The sequence below is a fragment of the Tamandua tetradactyla genome, chromosome X (genome assembly GCF_023851605.1).
Source record: "Tamandua tetradactyla isolate mTamTet1 chromosome X, mTamTet1.pri, whole genome shotgun sequence".
NCBI classification, from domain to species: domain Eukaryota; kingdom Metazoa; phylum Chordata; class Mammalia; order Pilosa; family Myrmecophagidae; genus Tamandua; species Tamandua tetradactyla.
In genome coordinates this window covers 89,647,300-89,672,266 of record NC_135353.1, presented here as the reverse complement: position 1 = coordinate 89,672,266, position 24,967 = coordinate 89,647,300, and the positions used below count along the sequence as shown (strand labels likewise).

Sequence of the window (24,967 nt, the reverse complement as noted above, 5' to 3'; positions counted from 1 at the left end):
TACTCAAGTGCATGGAACCCTTGTGGAATTTTATATATTGCCCTACATGTTCTTTAGGATTGGCTGGAATGGTCCTGATTGTGGATTGGCAGGTTATGATAGGTAGCAAGGTCTACCTGAAGCTTGCATAACAGCAACCTCCAGAGTACGCACTCAACTCTATGTGAACTCTCTCTGCCACTGATACTTTATTAATTACACTTCTTTTCCCTCATTTGGTCAGGATGTAATTGTTGATCCCATGGTGCCAGGTCTGGATTCATCCCTGGGAGTCCTCTCCCATGTTGCCAGGGAGACGTTCACCCTTAGATGTCATGTCCCATGTAGGGGGGAAGGCAATGATTTCACTTGCAGAGTTGGGCTTAGAGAGACTGAGGCCATATCTGAGCCACAGAGGTACTCCAAAAGTAACTCTTAGACATGTATATAGGTAGTGTAAGCTTCTCCATTACCTACCTAAGCTTCACAAGAATAAGCCTCATGATTGAGGGCATGGCCCATTTGGTTTCGGAATCCACAAAGTTTGACACAATATGAGGGGATTCCCTGATGGTAAGGTTTAATAGTTCCACAGTCTTTCTCCCATCCTTCAGGGGACTTTGCCAATGCTTTTTTTTTTGCATGGGCAGGTACCGGGAATCGAACCTGGTTCTCCACCTCAGAAGGCAAGAATTCTTGCCAGTGGGCCACCACTGCACTGCCACCAATCCTTTGTGATTATCTGCTTAATATACTCTAGGATGTTTCCAGGTATTACAATAATCTATACAGGATTAAAGGACTACATTCTTATTCTCTGCTCCCTGTGTTTCAATTGTTCAAATGAGTTATACAGATAGTTGAATTAGATTATGCACTACAGAAAATTTCAGTTCCAGATCCAATAAACCTTTCTTCCATTGGTCTCAAAGAGTATGTGCGGTTCTAAAATATAGACATTGTCTTCCTTATACCTATGTTTAAAATTACTTTAACCCCAAACTGTTAGGCTTTGTTTTTGTCTCTAAATATCAGGTTATATATATAAAACAGACCCACAAAATCCAGAAATAATAATCACCACTCCAGACTTAATGTGTCTGCTCTAAAAGCTTATACTCTAGGCCCCTGTTTTCTTAGAAGCATTTTCTGAAGATGACCATATCATTGTTGTTCTTTTGTTTCTGACTTATTTTGCCTCACCAAATGTCCCATATGTTCATTCACATCGTTGCACGCCACGACTTTGTTCCTTTTTGTAGCACCACAACCTTCGTCATAAGTATACACCATCATTCGACAATCTACTTTCCATCAGCGCATCCTCAGCCACCTCATTCATCGGACATCATGTAAAAGGCCCAAAGTCCACAGTTGATCAATATTCTCAATTTTAGAAAATTTCATTGTTCACAAGAGACAGAAAACCAATAAACACACCATTGCCAAATAAGAAATCTAAATCTCCTCTTACATCTTGTCCCTTCCCCCATTATTTACCTCTGTGTTGCTATGGTAGTGCTGATGGTCTCCTTTTGAACATGGCTCACAGCATGCAATAGCAGTTTACCCCCTGTACCCTGGAATTTACCACTCTATATATAAGAATCATATCTTTGAAGTAATTCTTGGGAGAACTAATTTATATTTCTAGTGTTAATCAGTGGGACACGTAGGTCCATACAACCCCTTTCAATCTTTTTCATCTTCAATATGGTAATATCACTTATAGACCCACTAGAGAACCACCTTTGATCCTATCTATTCCCTTTCATTGGAATTCAACCTCATTAGCTAACAGATCATCCATCTCTAGCTTCTATGTATCTCTAAGTCCCCTATGTTCTGTATTATAAGCCTCTGATTATACCTTTATGCTGGTCATAAAAGTAGAATCATACAGTATCTATCCTTTTGTGTCTGATTGATATCACACAGCATTATGTCCTCAAGGCTCATCCATCTTTTCATGTGCTTCAGGATGTCATCTCGTCTTGCTGCTGCATAATATCCCATCGTATGAATATACCATATTTTGTGATCCACACGTTCATTGACGGGCATTTGGTTTGTTTGCATCTTTTGGCGATTGTGAATCTGCTATGAACATCACTGTGCAAAGATCTGTTTATGTCATTGCTTTCAGCTCTTCTGGGTATATACCAAGTAGTGCTATTGTTGGGTCAAAGGGCAACTTCATCGTATTTTCCTAAGGAACTGCAAAACAGTCTTCCCTAGTGGATGCACCATTATACATTCCCACCAGCATGGCATAAGTATCCCAGTTTCTCCACATCCTCTACAACATTTAGTTTCCTGTTAGTTTAAGAGAAGCCATTCTTTTAGGTATGAGGTGGTATCTTACTGTAGTCTCCATATGCATTTCCCTTATAGCCAATGAAAATTAGCATCTCTTCATGTGCTTTTCAGCAATCTGTATTTAGTCTTCATAAAAATGCCTATTCATATCTTTAGCCCATTTTATAATTGGGTTGTTTGTTCTTTTGTTATTGAGTTGTATGCTTTCTTTGTATATACAGGAAATCAAACATATGTCTGAAATGTTTTCATTTGAAATGATTTTCAAATATTTTCTCCCCTTGAGTGGCTGCCTCTTCCATCTTTCTGATAAACTCTTTTGAGGTGTAGAAGCATTTGATTTTGAGGAGTTCCATTTATCTATTTTTTCTTTTGTTGCTTGTGCTTTGGGTGTAAACTTTAGAAAGCTACCTCGTATTATTAGAGTCCTGAAGATGTTTCCCTACATTTTCTTCTAGAAGCTTTATGGTGCTAGTTATTATATTTAGGTGTTTGATCCATTATGAGTTGTGTAGGGTGTAAGACAGGGGTCCTCTTTCATTCTTTTGGCTACTGATATCCCGTTCTTCCATGTCCAATTATTGAAAAGACTATTTTGTCCCAGTTTAGTGAATTTGAGGGCCTTGTCAAAAATCAGTTGACCACAGCTTTGGTGGTCTATTTCTCAACTGTCAATTTGATTCCATTGGCCAATACTTCTATCTTTGTTCCTTTTTCCTCAATTTTCTTTTTTTTTAAAGTTTGAGCAGGATTGGTGTTAGTTCTCTTTGGAATGTTTGATAAAATTCCCCTGTGAAGTCATCTGGCCCTGGGCTTTTCTTTGTAGGAAGATTTCTGATGACTGATTGAACCTCCTTACTTGAGAATGATTTGTTGAGATCTTCTATTTCTTTCTGTGTCAGTGTAACTTGTTTGTATGTCTCCAGGAATTTGTCCATTTAATCTAAGTTGTCTAGTTTGTTGCCGTCTAGTTGTTCATAGTATCCTCTTATGATTTATTTTATTTCTACAGGGTCTGTGGTAATGCACCCCTTTCATTTCTGATTTTGTTTATTTGCATCTTCTCTTTCTTTGTCAGTCTTGCTAGTGGCCCATCAATTTTATTGATTTTCTCAAAGAACCAACTTTTGGTTTTATTGATTATTTCTATTGTTTTGTTCTCTCATTCATTTTTCTCAGCTTTACTCTTTGTTATTTTTCTTCTTCTATTTGCTTTGGGGTTAGTCTTCTGTTGCTTCTCAAGTTCCTCTGGGTGTGCTGTTAAATCTTCGACTTTCGCTCTTTCTGGTTTTTAACGTAGGCATTTAGGGCAATAAATTCCCCTCTTTGCACAGCCTTTGCCCCATCCCGTAAATTCTGATAAGTGTATTCTTAGTTTCATTCATTTCCAAATACCTACTGATATTAGTATAGCTACTCCTGCTTTCTTTTGGTTACAACTTGCATGGAACATCTTTTTCCATCCTTTCACTTTCAAACTGTTTGTATCCTTGCATCTAAGATGAGTCTCTTATAAGCAGCATATAGCTGGATTATGTTTCTTAATCCATTCTTCCAATCTGTTTCTTTAAATTGGTAAGCTTAGTCCGTTAACATTCAAAGTTATTACTGAAAAGGCGTTTCTTGATTCTACCATCTTATCTTTTTTATTTTATTTGTCAGATCTGTATATTCTTTTCCCTCTTTCTCTTTGTATTCTTTAAATTACCCTTAGTAGTAATCTTCAATCCTCTAGCCTCCTCTAGACCTCCCTCTCCTGTCTTTTTTTTTTTTTTCAGCTGGCAGAACTTTAGTATTTCTTATAGGGCCGGTCTCTTGTTGACAAATTCTTTCAGGACTTCTTTGTCTGAAAACTTTGTCTTTCAATTTTGAAGGACAGTATGGCTGGATACAGAATTCTTGGTTGGAAGTCTTTCTCTTCCAGGATCTTGAATATATCATACCGCTGCCTTCTCACCTCCTGGGTGCAAGTTGAGTACTCTGAACTCAATCTTCTTGATTTCCCTTATTTTTCTCTTGCCACTTTCAGGATTTTCTGCTTCTCTTCAACATTTGACAGACTGATTACTATATGCCTTGGGGAAGGCCTATTTGGATTTATTCTGTTTGGAGTTCTCTGGGCTTCTTTGACTTGTATATTTATGTCCTTTATGAGGTTTGGGAACTTTTCCCCCACTATATCCTCAACTACTCTATCTAGCCCTTTACTCCTCTTTTCTCCTTCTGGGACACCAATGATTCTTATATTTGTGGGCTTTGTTTTTTCTATCATTTCCCTGAGTTCCAATTCAATTTTTTCCAGCCTTTTTCGCATTTCTTGTTTTGAGTCTTCCAACTCAATTATCCTGTCACTTATTCTTTCTTTTGTCTCTTCAAATGGAGCTGTGTGCCTCTAGTATGTTTTTTATTTAGTCGAGTCTTTAATCTTTGTGATATACACTATTTTTCTATTTATTCTTTCAGTTCCTCTTTATGCTCTTCTACTGTCTTCTTGATCTCTTTTATGTTATTTGCTATCCCATTCATTTTCTTCAGTAGAGTTGTATGAACATCTTTGATTAGTTTTTCCAATGTGTGTGTGTCTCCTCTGGTGTTTTAATTTGGTCATTAGGCAAGGCTAAATCTGTCTGCATTATGATATTCTTAGTGACCTTCTGCTGTCTTCGTGGCATGTAAATATCTTGATTGATTTACTTTGGGAGCTGATTTCTTTCAGTAGTATAAGGCCTTGAGTTTGCAAGATGGTTATACAGCAGGGAGCAGGGCATGGGTTGGGGTACTTAGTGCAGTGATTTGTTTCTGGGCAGGTATAGGTACAGGTTGGGGATATTATGCTGATGCTTGTGAACATGGGTGCCCAGCAGCCAGGGAGGATGTAGCTGTGCAGGTGCACCAGTTTGGGGGGTGTAACCCTGTTGTGTGCTACTCTAAGGCATGGGACCCATTGTTCGCATGCGCAGAGCTATGGCAATAGGTCGGCGTTATGCCTTCATGGATTGGGGGCAGATGAGACCCAGCTGTGCAGCTCAGCACTTGCTAAGAGCTGGGAGCTGTGGCTAAGGGCTGTTCACATGCGCAGTTCTAAGACTCCTGTAAAGCGTGGTTCCCAGAGCTGAATGATGTAATGGTGGGCCCGTGTGCATGCGTGGGCCTGGGAGTGCCATAAATGAATGTGCAGAGGTCAGGCAGGGGGGATTGAGGCTGTGGACACTACGGACAGGGCGACAGGGGTAGCCTAGGTATGGATGTTAGTGCCCGTAGCCTTTATGTGCTGACAGCAGCCTGCAGGGAACAGGGAGGGGGAGGTAGTGCTCAGGAGGGGTGCAGGAGAGGTGGGTTGGGTTGCACTTGGCGTGGAGGCGAGGGGCAGGTACATGCACTGGGGGCTGGTGGGGTGGGGGAGCCTGGAGCACAGGGAATGGGAGCGGGTGAAGGGGTTAGGGTGCATGGGGTGTGAGATGAGTCACCTGTCATGGGGCTGCACTGGTGAGGGTAGCGCGTCCAAGGAACGCAGCCTGGCTTACTTCCTAGTCCTGGGCTCCCGTCCGTGCACTCCCACGGGCTCTGCACCTCCGCGCCAGGCTCCAGCTTTCTGCCTCTCGGTTCTTCGGCCTCTGCAACCAGGGCTGCTGCATATGGTGCAGAAGGCTCTCCCAGGTCAGCCACACTCCGGAATCGTCATCTCAGTCGCCCTTCTGTCCCTTCTCTAACTTTTCCATGGAGCACGGCTAATCTTGAGCTACTCTATTTGGCCATCTTCCTGGAAGTCTCTTGATGTGTTTTTGTCCACATAAATAATTAAGATAAAGTAATGTGTTTCTCTCATAAGAAAGGAGGTAAGGAATAAAAAGTTAATACTCCTCATCCATGAAAAAATAGTAGCTGTACAAGTCCTCAGATGTACTCAATATATTGCAATAAATAAACCTCAAAAATTACTTGAAGGTTTTGTTATTCTTAAATAAACACCACTTTTTGTGATCATTATTTACTCTCCCAGCATCTAACAAAGATAAACAAATTAATCATTGTCCTCAAACTACTGCCCAAGAAATAAATACTTAAAAATAAAATGGATGGCGATGATGGCAGCACAACATTGAGAACATAAATAACAGCACTGAACTATATATTTGAATGTAGTTAAAGAGGAAATTTTTAGGTTGTATATATGTTAATAGCATAAAAACAAAAATAATCGGACAGTATAACACAGTTAATTCTCTGGTAAATGATGAACCACAGTTAAAAGTATAATTTCAAAAATGTTCTTTCATCAATGTTAACAAATGTACCATATTTATGCAAGGTGTTAATAATAGGGTAGCATATGGGAACTCGGTATCTTATGCATGATTTTTCTATAAACCCCAAAGTTCCCTAATAAAAACAAAGCAGAAATTAAAATAAAATGAAAAAAATTTTAAATAAAATGAAAAAAAAAAGACAAAAAGTTTTTACAGAAATATGTGGATACGAATTTATGCAAAGTGGTTTAATTTTTTAGTCTGTTCAAGGCAAACTTTTAGCTCAGGGCAGAAGATTATGATCTTTTAGGGATCAGACAATTTTGGGGATACATTGACATTTGTATATAATTTCTGAAATTTTACAAATGTAGGAAATATGTATCACATGGGTAGCAGGGACAATAAGGATACAACTATTCAAAGGAAAACAAGAAAGTTAATAGTTTGAGCAATCAGAAATGGCTTCAGGTAGGGTATAAACTTAAAAAAAGATAGGAAGAAAAAAGAAGAAAGGATTTATGTCAGAAGAGAAAGAGAAGGGAGGTAAAGAGACAATTAGTAGAAAGGAAAGAGAAAGAGGGAAGGGAAAAGCAGGGAGAAGCATTTCTGGGTAGGAATGGTGTGAGGAAAAATAAAAGAAAAGAAATGAGTGAAAAAATATTCATGGGATATTTAAAAGGAAAAATGAGTAAACGAATTAGGCTGCATCTAAAGATTTATATAGAGAAATAAAAGTGAAAAATATGGTCTAAGTCATGTTGCTGAAAACTCTGAATGCCAGATTAACATATTTAAATTCTATTCTATAGACAAGGAAGAGACACTATAGATTTCTGAATAGAGCAATGTTTCAGGAATACTGATCTGGCAGAGCTGCTCAGGTTGCATCAGAAGGAGAAAGAAAACTGAAGGCAGAGAAACTATGACATTATTCCATAATGGAATTCTTGACTAAGGTAAGTGACAAAAGAATTTGAAAGAGCAAAAGAAACAAACAAAAAAATCAAACAAGGAAGAACTAATAGACTATGATTACTACTTGAATGAGATGGGAGTTTGGAAGGGTTAAGGTAAGAATGTCATTACAGACAGAAAGGGCTTTGAACCTAAGTGGCTGGACAGAAATAAGGTGTCTGAGGCAAAGTGAGGTGCTTCTGAGGGAATAGTATCATAAAACATATCAAACATCTGTTTTCTTAGATATATACTACATAATTACCTGTCTCCATTGTTACAGAACTGAACAGCAACAACTTTGTCCTAAGACATAAAACAACATTTTTGGTTAGAATTAATTTATTTGTAAACCAAGTGGAGTGTTTTTCCCAAAACAATGTACATGAAAAAGCATTATGGGATGAATAGTTTAATGTTATAGTTTTCTTTAAAAAACTCTAATTTTCTATAAAAGAATCTTAATGAGCACTGAAACATTGTATTAGTTAACTAAGAGACCTATTTGTCAGCAGTAATGTGAGATAAACCACACAAGCAGACCTGATTTGAAACCATAATCTCATAAGCCAGGTAGTTCTAAATAAGTAATTATTTACTATGTCCCTCATAATAAGACAGCACGCTAACCTAAGACACAACTTTAAAATAATGGATTTAATAGTAGTTAAATTTTCAAATTACTTTTTAAAAAATTTAATAAAATCAAATTTCCCATGGTTTTAAAAATTGTTTTGCAATGAATTCATGCAATAGCCTACAGGCATTATAGTTTAGATACTACTGTTTGATTCTTCTTTGAAAATGATTAACCCAGACCTTTATAAATATGACATGTATAGTGGTGATGAGAAGATTAAAGTGTAAACTAAAATGCATGTTTTCCTTCATTTTATTTCTGGATAATAAAGCTAAAATGTACCCACAAATGCTGGACACATTTTCATTAATTATGCAATTATTGAACTGCATTTAAACTTAACTTCTAATAAAATTCCAAAATACTAAATGACTTTAATTATTTTTCATTTAAAAAAATTAACAAACTGTTTTCATATGTTCAGAAGTATCCCTAATTCATACTGCTCTAAGATTTCACTGTACTACTTCATCTGAGAGATTTTGGATTCTTGATGATTGCTGCAATGTTTGGTTTTAGATGTTCTGAAGGGAAATCTTATCTTCAGTCACTAAAAATGCCACTAATTCCAGCAGGGAGTGTTTACTTCTTTTGACTTCTTAGCAGGACCATTGCAAATAAAACTTCATCAATTTTTCCTCATCTTTTCATCAACTAATTCCCTCCCATTCAATTTTTCCCTCCTTCTAAGCTTTCGATGAACTTGATAGCACTTTTATATATACCCACACCCTGCTTAGGTGGTAATTGCAATGATGCCTCCTTTGCATGCTCTATCATAAATGAACTTTTCCCCCTGGATTGTCTTAGATCAAGACCTTTAAATATTTCCTAAATTTTTCTCTTTCACAAATTAAATGATATTCCAGGATTTTAGGGTCCAAAAACAAGTAACAACAAGTTGAGAGCACAGCTGGGTTCCATAAGTCTTCACAAGAAGACTGTCCAATTACATTTGTATGATAAGACCAAAAGCAGGAGACTGCTTGCAAAATCTCAAGTAGATTTTTATTAGGGGTCTATTTTCTGACAATTTTCAAGAACATGACTGATTCTGCAATTCAAAAAGTTTATTTTCTGTAAAAGTCATCTTTCAAGGAAAACGTGTTTTATTACTGTGTACTAATACTATTCCAAATGAAGTGTCAATAGTTATTAGAATAGTAACATTAAGACTTGCAAATCTGAATGCTTTCAATTCCTGACTATAAAGTTTTGACAATATGGCATAACATACTCCCATCACTCACAATAAAAAATCATCTGGAGAAGAAGGAAGGGAAAGAAAGAAGAGGAATACATGTAGGAAAGGTGAACAGGGATATAACTAAGCAATAGTGGCTCCAAGCTTACCCAAAAAGGCACAGGGGAGTGACAACCAAGAATGGTTTTCATCCCAGTTATACAGCTGTTCCCTGTATGAAAGACTGTTATTGATAACTAATTGGGATTAGATTCCATAAGTTTTTGATGACATTCAGAAAAAAATCATACTAAGGTCAAAAGTGGTAAAAAAGAATTTCTGTAGACATATTTAACATATTTTATTAAGTGTGCAGATTTTAAAGTCACAAGCAGCTTATACAACTAATTAAATTCAGCAGACTAAAAAAGGATTTTAACAAATATTACTGTTGTGTGTGCGTGTGTGTATTTTTTCTTTCTCCATATAGTCAAATACAATTTATCTTAAATACTACCTGATACTAAATCCAGAATTTCATATTTTTCTCCACTAATTTAAAAAGACATTCTTGTTATAAAGCTTTTAAAACATCAATTTATATTAAACTAGAGTACACAGCAGAAAAAAATAAAGAAATAAGAACCAAGTTTCCAGGGATGTTAAAAAAGAAAGCAATATATTTAAGGTTCCCATTTTGTTCTTACCGTATGTGATTCTAACTCAGCAATTTTCTCAGGGATCTCAGAACCCAAATAATATATTCTAATCACATGGTCAGTGCTACCTGTTGTAATGAACATACCACCTAGAGGATTAAAAAAAGAGAGAAAGAATACAAAGACATTTTAAAAACACTCTGATGGCTTCTCTAGTGGTATGCTACCCAATATAAGTGAAAGAGCTTCAAGAAACACAAGACTATATTTTAACCAATAAAGACATACTAAGTTTTCAGAGAAAAAGAAAATTCATTAAAAAAAAATATTTAAGGGACAACTATATTAATCACCCACCAAATCCACCAAGTATATACCAAATACAGGCCTTTGGATCATAAGTATTAAAGGTCACAGCTTTGAGGAATTAATTTCTTTATATTTTATGCAAAAACATAATGTTGCAAAATTATTTATAAAGTGAACCATATCTAAAATCTCCTCTATAGTGGCCATAGAGTGTAAAAACTGAACTGCTATTACATATTAATTAGTATTCAAAAGGGTTATAACTACGGTTAACATTTTTCATATGCTTCCATTAACACTGAAACATATGCATTTTTTTCCTTCAAAAAAAAGAAAAATCTATCTTTTACAACTGAATCATATATTAGGCACTAGAAATATTCCATTTTTATGCCTACCGGAACTGAAAGATGAACAAGATATTTGAACTCCAGGTCTGGATCTCTCAGTAAATTTCACTGGGCGATCTCTAAAGAGAAAAGGTGTTTTTCTTTTTCATCATGATCATGCAATGGGCAAAAATCTCAGCACAGCACTTGATATTAACAGATGTTGCATCATTATTATAGAAACCATAAATTGAAGTGGTCAATAAGTATTATTCTCAACAGCAGGAAAAAAAATGCATTTAACCTAGCAAATACACTTTATAACATTAGTATTATTACCATAGCCTTTCAAACAAATTACCATGTCACTTACTATCACTATTATGAGTAGTTCAATGTCTTACCAAGGGATGAAATGAAACAAATACTCCTTACCAAAATTTTACATATCATTAAGTCTCATCAACATCAGCTTCACAAAAATTTTATTCCAACATATCTCTAATATCCAATTGAAGTATATAATTTATATATACATATACAAGTATATATATATATATATATACTATACATACATATATATTACTTATATTTATATATATTTAAATACAGGGACTATTAAGAATCTCTCAAAGTATTAAATAAAAATAGATATGCTTGCTGTTTCACAAAATTTCTAAACCACTTCCATACTTACCTAAACTTCATTGTTTTGACATGCCACTGCCAAAAACATATTGTTCCATCAGCACCAGTAGAAGTGAGGTATCTGGTTGTGCCCTTAGTTGATGGACAAAACTTAAAAAGAAATTCAAATAGATAGCTTTCATGTTAAAACTTATCATTTCAAACATATATAATTTAAATTATATATAAACATATATAGTTTAAATTATAATAACTCTAATAAAAATTTGAAACAAACTCAGTTAAGAATTTCAGTTTCAAGAGTTTAGAAATTTAAATTTCCTAGATTAATGAAAACCATCCAAAAAGTTTTTTTTAAATGTCAGTAGTTGAATTTAGGATAAACTATTTTACTCCTAAAAAAAATTTACTTTAAAATAATTCCACATCAGACTTTAATATTTTTGTCTCATAAAGTCACTACTAGTTAAATCATTACAAATTTGCTAAATATATACTTATATAACAACAACTGTGGAAATTTTATAGCTCATAAAGACAGAACATCAAAAATAAATCTAAAAACGATGATTAGGAAAGTTAATTGCTAAGCATTTGGGTTTTTAGTTTGAAATTCTACTGCAATGGCATAATTTTGTCCCTTCAAAATTTGGCCCATTTTAATTTGTTTTGAAGAATAGTGAAATCTTTGTTCATATCATGAGAAAAATAGATTAAGAAAAGTACACTTCAGTTGCCAACTTAAAAGGGCTACTACTATTCCTGCTCGACCATGACCTTTATCATAAAAATTTGTCAGACTCTGACTCTAGATTATACCCTCTCAGAAGGGAATCACAGAGGACGGAAGAGCCACTGGACTCTTGATGCCTTGGACACAGGAAAAGATTAAATTCAGACCAGGCTATATATTATGCTGAGTTTTGGAGTTTTAAAAATTGCAAAAAAGATAATGAACAACTTCCATTGAGATCATGATAATGGATCAGGTTGTACAAGATTTGAATTCATTTTCAATTCAAATCAACAGAAAACAATCATTATAAATATTTGCTGTTATTTACCCAGTTTCTTCTTTGTAAATACAGAATTCCTAAAGACTACAGATTAACAATATATTCACAGAAAAGAAACCAGTACTCAGGTAGCATGCCTATATTTCCATTTCTAATATAGAGAACCTTGCATTAGAAAGCTCAATCTATATCTACAGCAAGAGTCCACAAACTATGGCCCATAGACCAACCAAATCCAGTTTACTACCTGGTTTTGTAAATAAAGTTTTTATTGTAACACAGCCACCTAACAGTATTGTCAAAGGGTTCTCAAGCAATACAACTGCAGTGCTGTATTTGCAACAGAGGCCGTGTAGTCCACAAAATCCAAAATATTTACTATATGGCCTATAAGTCTGCTGTACTCTGATCTATAGGAAAGAAATCATTAAATATGAAAAAGAATAAAGTTTTAAGAAATGCTGAAGCTTTTATTATCCCCATTATATTTAAATTGCTTCATCAATCACAAGTAGGGGGAGATGTGGCCCATCAAATGTACCTTAACTGGGTTGTTTTTCAATGAGAAATCATGCTAGAAATGAAAAAAAAAAAACATTTACTTGTGCTCAATTCTGATGTATACTTTAATTCACATTTACTGTAGAAAATGTAGGAAATACAGAAAAACAGAATAAAAATGCTTATAATTCTACCCCCCAGAGACAACCACTATTAACCTTAAGCAATAGTATTCTAACTTTGCAAATTAAAAAAAGAAAGAAAGAAAGAAGCGAGAGGATAATATACCATGATGCTAGTAGAGACAGTCAAAACAATAAGTAAATCATATAATATGTGAAACAGTGACCATTACTATGGACAAAAATAAAATTAAAGAAGGGCAGCATTGGGGATTGAATCATGGTCCCCATGAAAGGCATGTTCAGGTCCCAATCACTAGTCCCCTGGGTGTAGACCCACTGTAAATAGGATCTCCTGAAGATGTTACTTCAGTTAAGGTATGACCTAATTGATTCAGGTTGTGCCTGAATCAGGTTAACCTGGATTACCAGAGTCTTTTATATGTAGCATGAAATTCAGACACACGGAGAGAGAAGCCACAGGAAGCAGCTAAAAGTTGGAAGTCAATGGAACCCAGAAGAGAAATAAGACATAGCCATGTGTATTGCTAATGGGTGGAAAAGACAAGGGACATCAAAGACTGCCAGCCAGCCATATGATACCAAAGGGAGGAAACAAGCATTCTAACCTCTGAAGCCATAAGCCAAAAAATGTCTATTATTAAGCCAACCCATTGTATGGTATTTGTTTTAGCAAAGGGAAACTAAAATAGTGAAATACAGTGTTCCTGGGTACGGAGGAGAGGACTGTAATTTAAAATATAGTGGTAAGGTAGTCAGAAAAGGTCTCCCTAAGAAGTGACATGTGCATAATGCACTTAAAAAATGAGGGAAAAAGCCATGTGGATATTCAAAGAAGACCATTCCAGAGACGGGAAGCAATAAGAAAAAAGGCAGGGGTCTGTTTAGATTGTTCAAGTAAAAAAGCAGAGGCCAGCTGCTAAAGCAGCGTAAGAAAGAGAAATGAAGTGAAAGAGAACAAAGGGGCTGAGAATGTAGGGCCTTGCAGGTCATTGTAAAGGCTATGGCTCTAACTCTGAGACTGGAAGCCACTGAGGGTTCTGAGTGCCACAATCTAACCCCCACTTTGATATCATTCTGGCTGCTATGCGGAAGTTAGGCTGGGGTGGAGAGGGAAGGGAAGGGAAGAAGCACAAAGAACATCTAAAACACTATTTCAACAATCTAGGCTAGAGATCATATTGGCTCGGATCAGGGTGATAGTGATGAAAGTTGTGAGAATTTTTCAGATTCTGGATATAGTTTAAGGGTAGAGCCAACATAATTTGCTGATAAGTTAGATACAGAGAATAAGGGGGGGGGGTGTAAAAAGTCAGGGATTTCTACCCTGAGAAATTGGAAAGATGAAACTGCCATTTGCTAAGGTGTGGGAAGCACTGGGAAAAGCAGATCTGTCAAAGAAGGATTAAGAGTTCGATTTTGAATGTGTTATTTATACACCAATGCTCATGACAGCATTCTTTACAATAGCCAAAAGGTGGAAGTAACCCAAGTGTCCATCAATGGATGAATGTATAAACAAGATGTAGTACATAAATACAATGGTGCGGGGTCGGCAGCCGAGTTTTCTCGCGCTCTGCCGGCCTGGGGAGGCCGGGATTTGCTAAGTCCGGGTCTCGAGGGGTCTCCGCGCCAGCGAACGGCGGTGGCGATGATCAGTCGCCTCCGGGGGGCTCGAACTGGTTTCGGAGTGCGCGCAGTCGACGAGAGAAAATGACGACCACGGGACCAGGAGGAGATAGCAAGTCTGCACACCAGGACGTTTATTTGAGGAAATACAAGGGTTTATATAGCGGTAAGGAGAGGGTGGAGATAACTGGGAGAAGGGATGGTGTCTGATAGTGATTGGTTGGGTAGGATATGTGTTTGTTTCCGATTGGGCGCGGGGTTTGCACGTATAGTTATATTAGCATGATAATGAGTTAAGCAGTTATGTTAATGAGTTAAGCAACATTATAATGTGTGGTTAGCTTTTGTCCTATCAGGTATGAGAGGCAGGATGGTATGCTATGAGGTGATATATGCGGTTACTATGCTATCCTATGAAGAGGTAGCTAGCATGTGGGGTGATATACTTGTCATAGGTTGCTGGGCAGATAGCTGAAAGCTGGGGCCGTTTCTAGAGAGGAAGTTAACTGAGGCCTAGTTTGGTCAAGAAGAATCTGAAGCCTAAGGCCTAGGAGCATAAGTATGGCTATGTATACAACACAATGGAATATTATTCAGCCATGAAAATGAATGAAGTTCCGATATCTGCAATAACATAGATGAACCTTGAAGACATCATGTTGGGTAAAATAAGCCAGACATAAAAGAATGCATGTTGTATGATTTCACTCATATGAAATATCTAGTTTAAGCAAACACAGAGACACAAAGATTACAGGTTTCCAAGAGCTGGAGGAGGAGGGGAAATGGGGAATTATTGCTTCATGGGTAAAGAGTTTTTATTTGGATTGATTAAACATTTTGGGAATGAATGATAGTGATAGCATAGTACCGTGAATGTAATTAATATCACTGAATTGTACACATGAAAGTGATTAAATAGGATATTGTGTGTTGTATGTTACTACAATAAAGTTTTTAAAAGTGTATAGCATAATGGCTGGACCAGATGGATAGCACCTGAACCCTATGATCAAACTTAGCATCACTAAAGAGGAGACAACCATAACAATCTTTCTGATGTGATACGGTAGGAAGTACCACCAAAATAATTCAAGCTGAATTCATATTCAGGCCTCTAGCTCTAACTACCCATTTACAGGAAATATAGGGGATAGATAAAGTTAAATGACCATAAAGAAGCAATTATCCTAATTCAGTATGTGGTAAATTCAACAGGGTAACTGAGCCAGTTATTTCAACAAATAAATAGCATGACAAAAGGTGAGGGGGATAAGCTGATACAAACTAAAATAGACTTAAAAACACATCAATCAAATTCAATGAGTCGACCTCCTTTAGGTCCCAATTCAAACAAATCTACTATATAAAGATGCTTTAGAGACAATGGAGGAATTTGAACATGGGTCTGTGTTTTAGATGATATGGAGGAAATATTGATAATTCTATTAAATATGGTAGCATTATTGTTAAACAGAATTTCCTTATCTGAAAGTTATATGTTAAAATATAGTGAAATAAATAAAACAAGGTGAGGGATTTGCTTTAAAATATTTCAGAAAAAAACAAGACAAGCAAAATGTTAATAATTGTTGAAGGTAGGTGATAGTTACATGGGAGTCTAAGACTCTGTTTACTTTCATGTATGCTTGAAAATTTCACAATAAAGTTTAAAACAGAAAAAACTGAATATGCTAAATCTGAGATGCCTAATAAACATTCAGTGATAATGCCAAGTGGGTAGATGAATACACAAATATGGAGATAAATGAAAGGTCCAAGATGGAGATAAATGACATTAAAAGCCATGAAATTCTAAAAAAAAAAAAAAGCCATGAAATTCTATGAAATTCGAAGGGAAAGAGTGTGCTAAAGAAGAAGTCCATGAATCTATAGGGTATGAGAGTACTTGAACTCTGTGCAGAAGTAAACGAAATGAGAGAAAACAAGCTAATGAAACTATGAAGGAGCTTAAACAGTATCACAAACATTTTTCAGTGTATTCAAACAATCATTTTTTATTCTATGAGAGTATCTCAAAATTCCAGAAGTAATCAGAACAGATGGTCGGTAGACAAGTAATTGGTAATCTTTCAAAACAAAATCCATGAAATAATTTCACCTGATAAAAATTTTGATGTGACATCTTTCATATCCAATACATATTGACACCAACTTTTGCTAGCTCCCCATAAATAGGTGAAATTCTATTTAAATAATACAAAAAAAATGACTGGCATACTCATTCTCGACTGAAAAAAAAAAAAAACAAAGAAAAACAATGGGAGTACTTATCTCACCCATGAAAGCAGTCTCCTTGACCAAAGTAAGACAGTTTCAGAAGGATTCTTCTGATTTGCTCCCAACACAAAGAGGAGTACAATCCTGCTTAGTTTTATTGAATAAAAGTGTTTTTTTGGGGGGGGTATCCAGGACTTTCATTACCAACATCTGGTAAAAACACTAGATGGACAAATATTTAAAAGAAACCAATGTATCTATATTAAAGTTGTATATGTCAAACAAAGAGTTAAAATAAGAACTCACTGAAACTAAGAATAAAATTTTCCCTATCATCAAACTACACAATGAGACAGAGACACAGACACACACTTGCCAAATGTGACTGACAAACATCTTGTATTAAATATTACCACAAACTATGCAAATATTCAAGTTAGAACTTGTTTATATCCTGACAGACAGGTATTAGTGTGCTCCTTATGGTATTTACAAGTCTTCTCCCTTCTTTGCAAACTGTCAAATGAAATGCATAAGATGTTTCACCCTGAATTTGAAGAACCTCTTCAATCATCTTATAGCTTATCTCTAAAGGAAGCAGATTCATGTGAAAAGGTATTTACAAAAAAAAAAATCTGACCGCAGGATGGGAGCAAAGCCCTTAAAGAAGCAACATCTTTCTGTTGCTATTCTTTGTCCTACTGTGACAGTTAATTTAATATGTCAACTTGGCTGTGCTATGGTATCCAGTTGTTTGGTCAAATACTGGCCCAGCTGTTACTGTGGAGTTATTTTATAGATGGGATTTAGTATCTACAATCTGCTGACCTTAAATAAAGGAGACTATCCTCAGCAATGTGGGTAGGCCTCATTCAATAAGTTGAAGATATTAACAGCAAAAACTAAGGGTTCCAGAGATGACAAGGAATTCTGCCTCAAGAGTAATAGTCCACTTCTTTCTGAGTTTACAGCCTGAGTAGTTCAGTCTTAAAAATTCAACACCATTTTCACCAAAATTTCCAGCCTCTGGCCTGCCCTATCAATTTGGACTTGCAAGCCCCTACAATCTCATGAGTTAATTCCTTATAATAAATTTCTTAACACACACACACACACATCTGATTTGTTCTGTTTCTCTGGATGACCCTGACACGATATAACTGAGAGAATTTTCATCGTTATTATATATGTTAATGAGGTATGTTCTCATTTTCCTTACCTGTATGGAAGTAATAGAAGCTGAATGTCCCTGAAGGACTGCAACTGGTGCACAAGTTCGAAGACACCACACTCTTACAACTTTATCACAGCTGCCTGCGGCAATGAGAGTGTTTTCATAGTTAACAGCCATGTCAGAAATTTCAGCAGAGTGCCCTCGAAGTGTTGCAAGGAGGCGTCCGTCATCTGTAGCCCATATTTTCACCAAACAGTCATCTGAACCCTATAGTAACACAAAAGGACAGATTTACAGTGAAGCAGAAATTGCCCCCCCCACAAAAAAGAGACAAAGGAAGGATTTTATTATTACTTATAAGCTTTTACATTTTAGTCTCCTCTGTCTACAGTATGCATCCAGTAGTAAATATAAATAATGACCAAATGACAGCACCAACAAGGCATTGTCCAAACTGACAATGGCATTTGTGAAGAACTCAACACATACATCTCAAAATATTTTTAACTCACTTTTAAATGATGTACTACTAACCATCTCTGCATTATTTTTTTTAGGCGTGGCATCCTTTTTTCTTAAAAACTTGAACATTTTTCTCTACAAATACTTATAAATATAATCTAAAGACTGTATGCATTTGTCAGTAAACATGAGGTTGTTAATAATGCTGGTAAAAATATTAAGTTGAACTTTCTATTAAGAATTTCAAAAGAGTTTTAAAAAATAGTTAAAATCAATTCTACTCTAATATGCTAGATAAGTTATTAAATAATTATCTGTTTAAAAAATATGGCAATCATTATCCTCATTATGATCATCTTCATTCAATTGCTGAGGTGTTACAATCTGGAATCATGATGAAGTCAATGGAAGAGTTTGTAAAACCACTTCCTTTATTTTAGCACACAAATATAAAAAGAAAATGATGCCATTACCCTTACTTCTTTATTAACTTAACTTAGTACTGAAGCAATGAGACTAAGCCTCTTTTGAGAAATATTAGTGTGCTACAATTTTGTACTCAAAAGCATACATGATCTGGTCAATAAAAAAACAATTTAAAAAATAACCAGTATTAACTATAATTTTTATTACTGTGTAGTTTAAACATTCAATCATAAGGATGATATAATCATTAATTAAGCAAAACTGGTAGCAATTATACCAAGTTACAAATGGAAAATTCAGTTTAATAAATGATTGCTAATATGAAATGAAGCCCTATGAAGACTTAATTTTTGAAATTAAATTTCCCCAAAGATAGTGGACATCAGGTTTCATCCATTTGCTTATATAGAATGAAAAAATATTTCCAATTTCCATTTAAACTTTCTCAGAGTTCATATATCCGAAAAGGTAGAAATGTTTCTAAAACATATTATAATGCCGTAAAGTCTAGAATCAATCATTATAAATCTCTAATGTGCTAAAATATCATAAATTTTAAACTTACTGTAAAAATTCTTCTCCCGCTTCGGTCAAATGCTACACAGTAGACAGATGACAAGTGCCCCAAAATCCTCTTATGCATCTTAATGTGCTGGTAAGCAGACGAAGGGAAAATATGGTTGAAGCGACTGCATCCAGTTAATTGCCGGGCAGAGGTGATATTCACTGGAAAAAAAAAAAATAGGAGATTTACCTCTTAAAACCTAAAACTGAAACCTACTGCATTAAGTTAAATGTTAAATATTAAGTTGAAACAAAATAGGATAAACACACCAAAGCGATTCTACCCTGTGAGAATTCTAAATTCATAAACTTCATGATTTTATGGACCAAGTTCACTGCCCTAAAGAACACTGCTCTGTTAAATCCTTGTTTGCCTCACTGTAGTTTCCTAAGCACATCCCCATTTTGTCTTTCTCAATACACTATGGTCAAAGACACTGTCATTTTAAATATATAGGTAAATCTTACTATACCACAGGGAATGAAAACTACATTTGATTGAATATAATACATCTTTTAAAATTATAAAGAAGTTTTTAAGAACTCATGTCTCCCTCTTCACCCCCATCTACCCCATATATAGCTGTCCCTAAAAACTAGAGAGAAATCCAAGAGACCTATATTGTGAAAAGAGAAGAGAAATGATGATACCACTTTGGTCTTACATAACAAATAATCCTTTCTAGGCTTGCTTATGAGCTCTCTTCATTTTGGTTTCTGAATCTGGAAGCTCTCCCTCCCTCTAGTCATCAATGAACTTTTGAGGCTTCATCTCCTATAAGGTCATCTTAGATCCTCTCTTGTTTCTTTATTTGCTGGTTTTTGCCTTGCTCTTAATTTTCTTAAAAAGCTGCAAGAAATACAGAATAAATCTGCAAAATTCTCTTCACAATACCATCGGGATTCTGCTCATTTCCCTGAAATGGGAATCCCCACGTAAGGATTTACAACCATCCACATGCCCTGTAAAATGTCTCCCATCTTCCCTTATACAAGGAAAATAGTTAATACTAACCACAGTATATTTTAATCAAAACATAGTATCCTTATAAGTTCAAAGTCACTTTCAGGAAAGGTGACATTTTATTTCACTTCATAAATAATACAGTACAAATGATAATAGCTTTATGTTTAAGCAAGGCAAAATTAAGGCAAGAGGATACTTCAGGAAAAATGGCAGAGTGGGGAGCTCCAGGACTCAGTCCTTCCACCAAAACAACAATGAAAGGAACAGTCTGAAACAACTCTTTTGAAACCTCAGAGACCAAAAGAACACTATAGAGCATCCACAGAAGATTAGAAGGAAGAGGTTGGTGAACTATGGTCAAGAACAATAAATTGCTCTTTCCCTGCAGTGGCTACTGGAACCTATCCCTCACTCACACAGCAGACCACCATGGAGTCCACTACCTAGTTAGCTTATTGATGGCAGAAAAAGACTTAAAAGTCCTCTTCCTCAAGAATAGGGGTGGGCACAGCCAATCGCTGATCACAGCATTTGTTTAAGATCACTGGGGGCCCAGGTCTGGTGGCAGCTATTATTTCAACCTGCCCCTGGACAAAGGCAGTGGCAGCCATTGATTCAATCTTCCCCAGACAGGGGCAATGGTGGTGGAAATTGAAAGAAGCAGTACTTCCTCAGGGATGCTGGGGACACTTAGCTGAAGGGCTGAATTTGCTGGGCAGGCCAGGTAAGTTCAGCTTTGGTGAGCCTTGGGAGAAGCTTTTTGCATACTTCCTGACCTCCCCAAGGGTACAGTGCACCCAATCTGTGCCCTCTTCATGGGCCGGTGGCCCTATTATGGCTGTGAAACACTGACTTGGAAACATACATTCTGGGGTGACCCTACTCCCAGAATTTTCCTGACAGACAAAAGCAGCTTAAATAAACAAAAGGAATATAAAAAACTATAGAAGCAAACAGTCTGGGACAAAGGCCTGCCCAGCTTCAACCACCCAGGAGAGTGAGGTCTGACTCCTGGGAAACAGAATAGACAATCAAACTCCTATAAACAGGGGAATTCTAAAACAACTAAGCAGAAGCCCAGGATAAGACATAAGCCCAGAAAGACAAGGAAAACCCTGTACACTGCATTTGTCTTGGGCAGACCTTCTTGATAGAAGGGCTGAAACTCAAGAATATCTGTCTCAACCCCAGCTAGTTATAAAACCAAGAAACAGATATCCCAGGGAATAGACCCCAGAGTTAACATTTTAAAATAATAAAGTGTGCAACCAAAGAATACAAGATAAAGAAGAAGGAGATAACGGCCCATCCAAAGAAAGAGGATAAAAATAGAAGAAAACACCAAGAAAAAGACAAGAATATGGATATACAGAACAAAGCCTTTTAAAAAAATGATCCTATAAATGCTCAAGGAGCTGAAGGAAGGTACAGAAGAAGAACTAAAGATATCAGGAAAACAAAGAATGAACAATATGAGAATCTAAGTAAAGAGATGAAAAATTTTTAAAAGGAACCAAACCAAACTACTGGAGTTGAAAACCACAATAAGTGAAATGAAAATGCCCAGGAGGATTTGAACAGAAGAGTGGAGCTACAGGAGGAAAAATCAGTGAATTTGAAGACAAGGCACTTGAAGTAAGTCAGACTAAGGAGTGTAAAGTAAGAAAGAAATAGTAAAAATAAAAATAGCCAAAGACAGCTATGGGACACAATTAAGTTCACCATTTATGCACATTATGTTATTTCCAGAAGAAGAAAGAGAGAAAGGGGCAGAAGGAATAGTCAAAGAAATGATGATACAGAACTTTTCAAGCTCAGCAAAAGATGTGCATATACACATCAGGAATCTCAGAGAACATTCTAACAGGCTAAACATGAAGAAAAACACACCCCATCATACACTGATCACACTATCAAATGCAAAGGACAAGGAGAGAATACTGAAAGCTGCAAGAGAAAAGCAATCTGTTATTTAAAAGGGAGTCCCAATTAGGTTAAACGCCAATTTCTCCTCAGAAACCATGGAGACAAGAAGGCAATGGGTTAAAATACTTAGAATCCTGAAGGAAAACAAACACCAGCCAAGAATTTTATGTCTGGTGAGACTCTCTTTGAAAAAAATGAAGGGGAGATTAAGACATTCTCAGCTAAACAAAAGTTGAAGGAGTTCATCACCACTAGACCAGCCCTATAAGCAATACTAAAGGAAGTTTTTCAGACAAAAAGGAAAGAACACTAGACAGTGGTTCAAAGCTGCATAAAGAAATGAAGACCTTGGTAAAGGTAACCCTTTGGGTAATTATAAATGCCGGTATTATTGTGTATTGTTTGGTATATGTGCTGGTTTGGAAGGATTTATGGGCCTTGAAAAGCCATGTTTTAATCCTAATTAATCTGGTGGGGTAAACCATTTCTCTTAATCCCTATTCAGTTATGTAGGTTGGAAACTTGACTGAGTTATCTCCATGGAGATGTGACTCACCCAAATATGGATATTAACTTTTCAATAGAGGGAGATGTGACTCCACCCATTCCAGGTGGGTCTTGATTGCTTTACTGGAATCTTTTAAAAGAGGAAGCATTTTGGGAAAGGTTTGAGCTTCTGAGAGCAGAGAATGATGACAGAATGACAAGAGAGCCAGAGAATCTGCCAGCCATAGATATTTGAGGGATGAAGAAGGAATATGCCCCCAGGAGAGCTTCATGAAACAAGAAGCTAGGAGAGAAAGCTAGCAGATGTGCCATGTTTGCCATGTGCCTTTCCAGTTGAGAGAGAAACCCTGAATGTCATCAGCCTTTTTGAACTAAGGTATGTTTCCCTGAATGCCTTAGATTGGACATTTCTCTAGTTTTGCTTTAATTTGGATATTTTCAGTCTTAGAACTGTAAACTTGCAACTTATTAAATTCCTCTTTTAAAAAGCTGTTTTATTTCTGGTTTATTGGATTCTGGCAGCTAATCAATCTTTTGGAGGCAACAGTTTCTTGTAATCCCTATTCAGTACATAGGTTGGAAACTTGATTAGGTCATCTCCACAGAGATGTGACTCAATCAATTGCGGGAATTAAACTTGATTAGATGGAGACATGTCTCCACCCATTCTACATGGGTCTTGATTAGTTTACTGTAATCCTATAAAAGAGGAGACATTTTGGAAAGAGTACCCTTTTGAGAATGAGGAGAGAGCCACAGACCCACGACAGAATGATGAGAGAACCACAGAGTCCACCAGCCAGTGACCTCTGGTGATGAAGAAGGAGAATGCTGCCAGGGAGCTTCATGAAGCAAGAGGCCTGGAGAGGAAGCTAGTAGACATCACCACGTTGGCCATATGCCTTCCCAGTTGAGAAAGAAACACTGAATGTCATCAGCCTTCTGGAACCAAGGTATCTTTCCCTGGCTGCCTTAGCTTGGACATTTTTATAGACTTGCTTTAACTGCGACATTTTCTCAGCCTTAGGACTGTAAACTAGCAACTTATTAAATGCCCCCTTTTAAAAGTCATTCCGTTTCTGATATATTGCATTCTGGCAGCTAGCAAACTAGAACAGATTTGGTACCAGAAAGTGGGGTGCCACTGTAGTTTGCAAATACCAGATATGATGGAATGATTTTTTGGATGGCTAAGGGGAAGATTTTGGAGGAACTGTGAAGAGAATGATGGAGAAATCCTGGAGTGTTTGAAGAGACTGTTGGTGTAAACAGAACCACTGCCAATCTGGACAAAGGGGGACACAAAAGGGACAAATTAGAGTTTGCAGAGTGAGAACCATGGAAGTTCAGGTCTGAAGCCAAGAAACCTTGGCCAGGAGAGTGGACCCACCCATATACATGGAGAGGGTGAGTTTACCCTGAAGGGCGAGGATCAGTCTCCCACCTTGTTGCAGTGGAAGAGTTGTGCAGCCGCAGGCCTTGGAGAATGTACAACACGCTCCTTGGGGGAGCCTGGCTGCAACGACATGGAGGGTTTGAGCATGTGCCCCGGAAATGGCAGAGAGCCTGGGGTGGCCCCGATGCCTGGAGAGAGTGGAGCCAAGAAAAAGTGGTCTCCTCAATGTTCCCCAAGGTTGATTCAGAAAGAGGTGGACCACTGCATAGGCCCTTGGAAAGGGTGGGACTGCCACTTTCTAAAGCCGAAGGATAAATGACTTTCAGACTTCGAAATCCCATGGCATTTGTCCTGCAGGTTTTACATCTGTGTTCCTTCCAATTTCTCCCTATGGAAACAAAAACCTGTATCCTGTCAATATCCTCCTGTAAATACTGGCACCAGGTAACTTGTTTTGAGATTCATAGGTTCACAGCTAGAAAAGAATTTTTTGCAGTTTAATACTGTTTAAGGTAATGAGTGTAATTGCCAAGTTGATAAGGAGTGGACATGTGGTAGTTAGATTCAGGTGTCAACTTGGCTAGGTGAAGGTGCTTAGTTCTATTGCTGTGGACATGCACCAATGGCATGTGAACCTCATCTGTTGTTGATTACATCTGCAGTTGGCTAGGAGGCGTGCCTGCTGCAATGAAAGATGTTTGATTTAATTGCCTGATGCTTAAATGAGAGACTCAACATAGCACAG

The 24,967-nt window shown here is 36.7% G+C and overlaps 1 protein-coding gene across 3 annotated transcripts in view; it reads right to left on the bottom strand.

The window, feature by feature from the left end:
• BRWD3 (bromodomain and WD repeat domain containing 3) overlaps positions 1-24,967 on the bottom strand; it is a 133,777-nt gene that overhangs the window by 76,564 nt on the left and 32,246 nt on the right. For 2 of the 3 annotated variants that reach the window (XM_077146879.1, XM_077146880.1), the window contains exons 7-12: positions 19,428-19,588; positions 18,020-18,241; positions 11,320-11,420; positions 10,692-10,762; positions 10,033-10,133; positions 7,768-7,808 (exon numbers count right to left, since the gene is read on the bottom strand). In XM_077146879.1, coding sequence (XP_077002994.1) covers positions 7,768-7,808; positions 10,033-10,133; positions 10,692-10,762; positions 11,320-11,420; positions 18,020-18,241; positions 19,428-19,588 — 697 coding nt within the window. Of the gene's footprint in view, positions 1-7,767; positions 7,809-10,032; positions 10,134-10,691; positions 10,763-11,319; positions 11,421-18,019; positions 18,242-19,427; positions 19,589-20,091; positions 20,271-24,967 lie in introns of those variants that run through there. The other variant, XM_077146881.1, reaches the window with a different exon arrangement.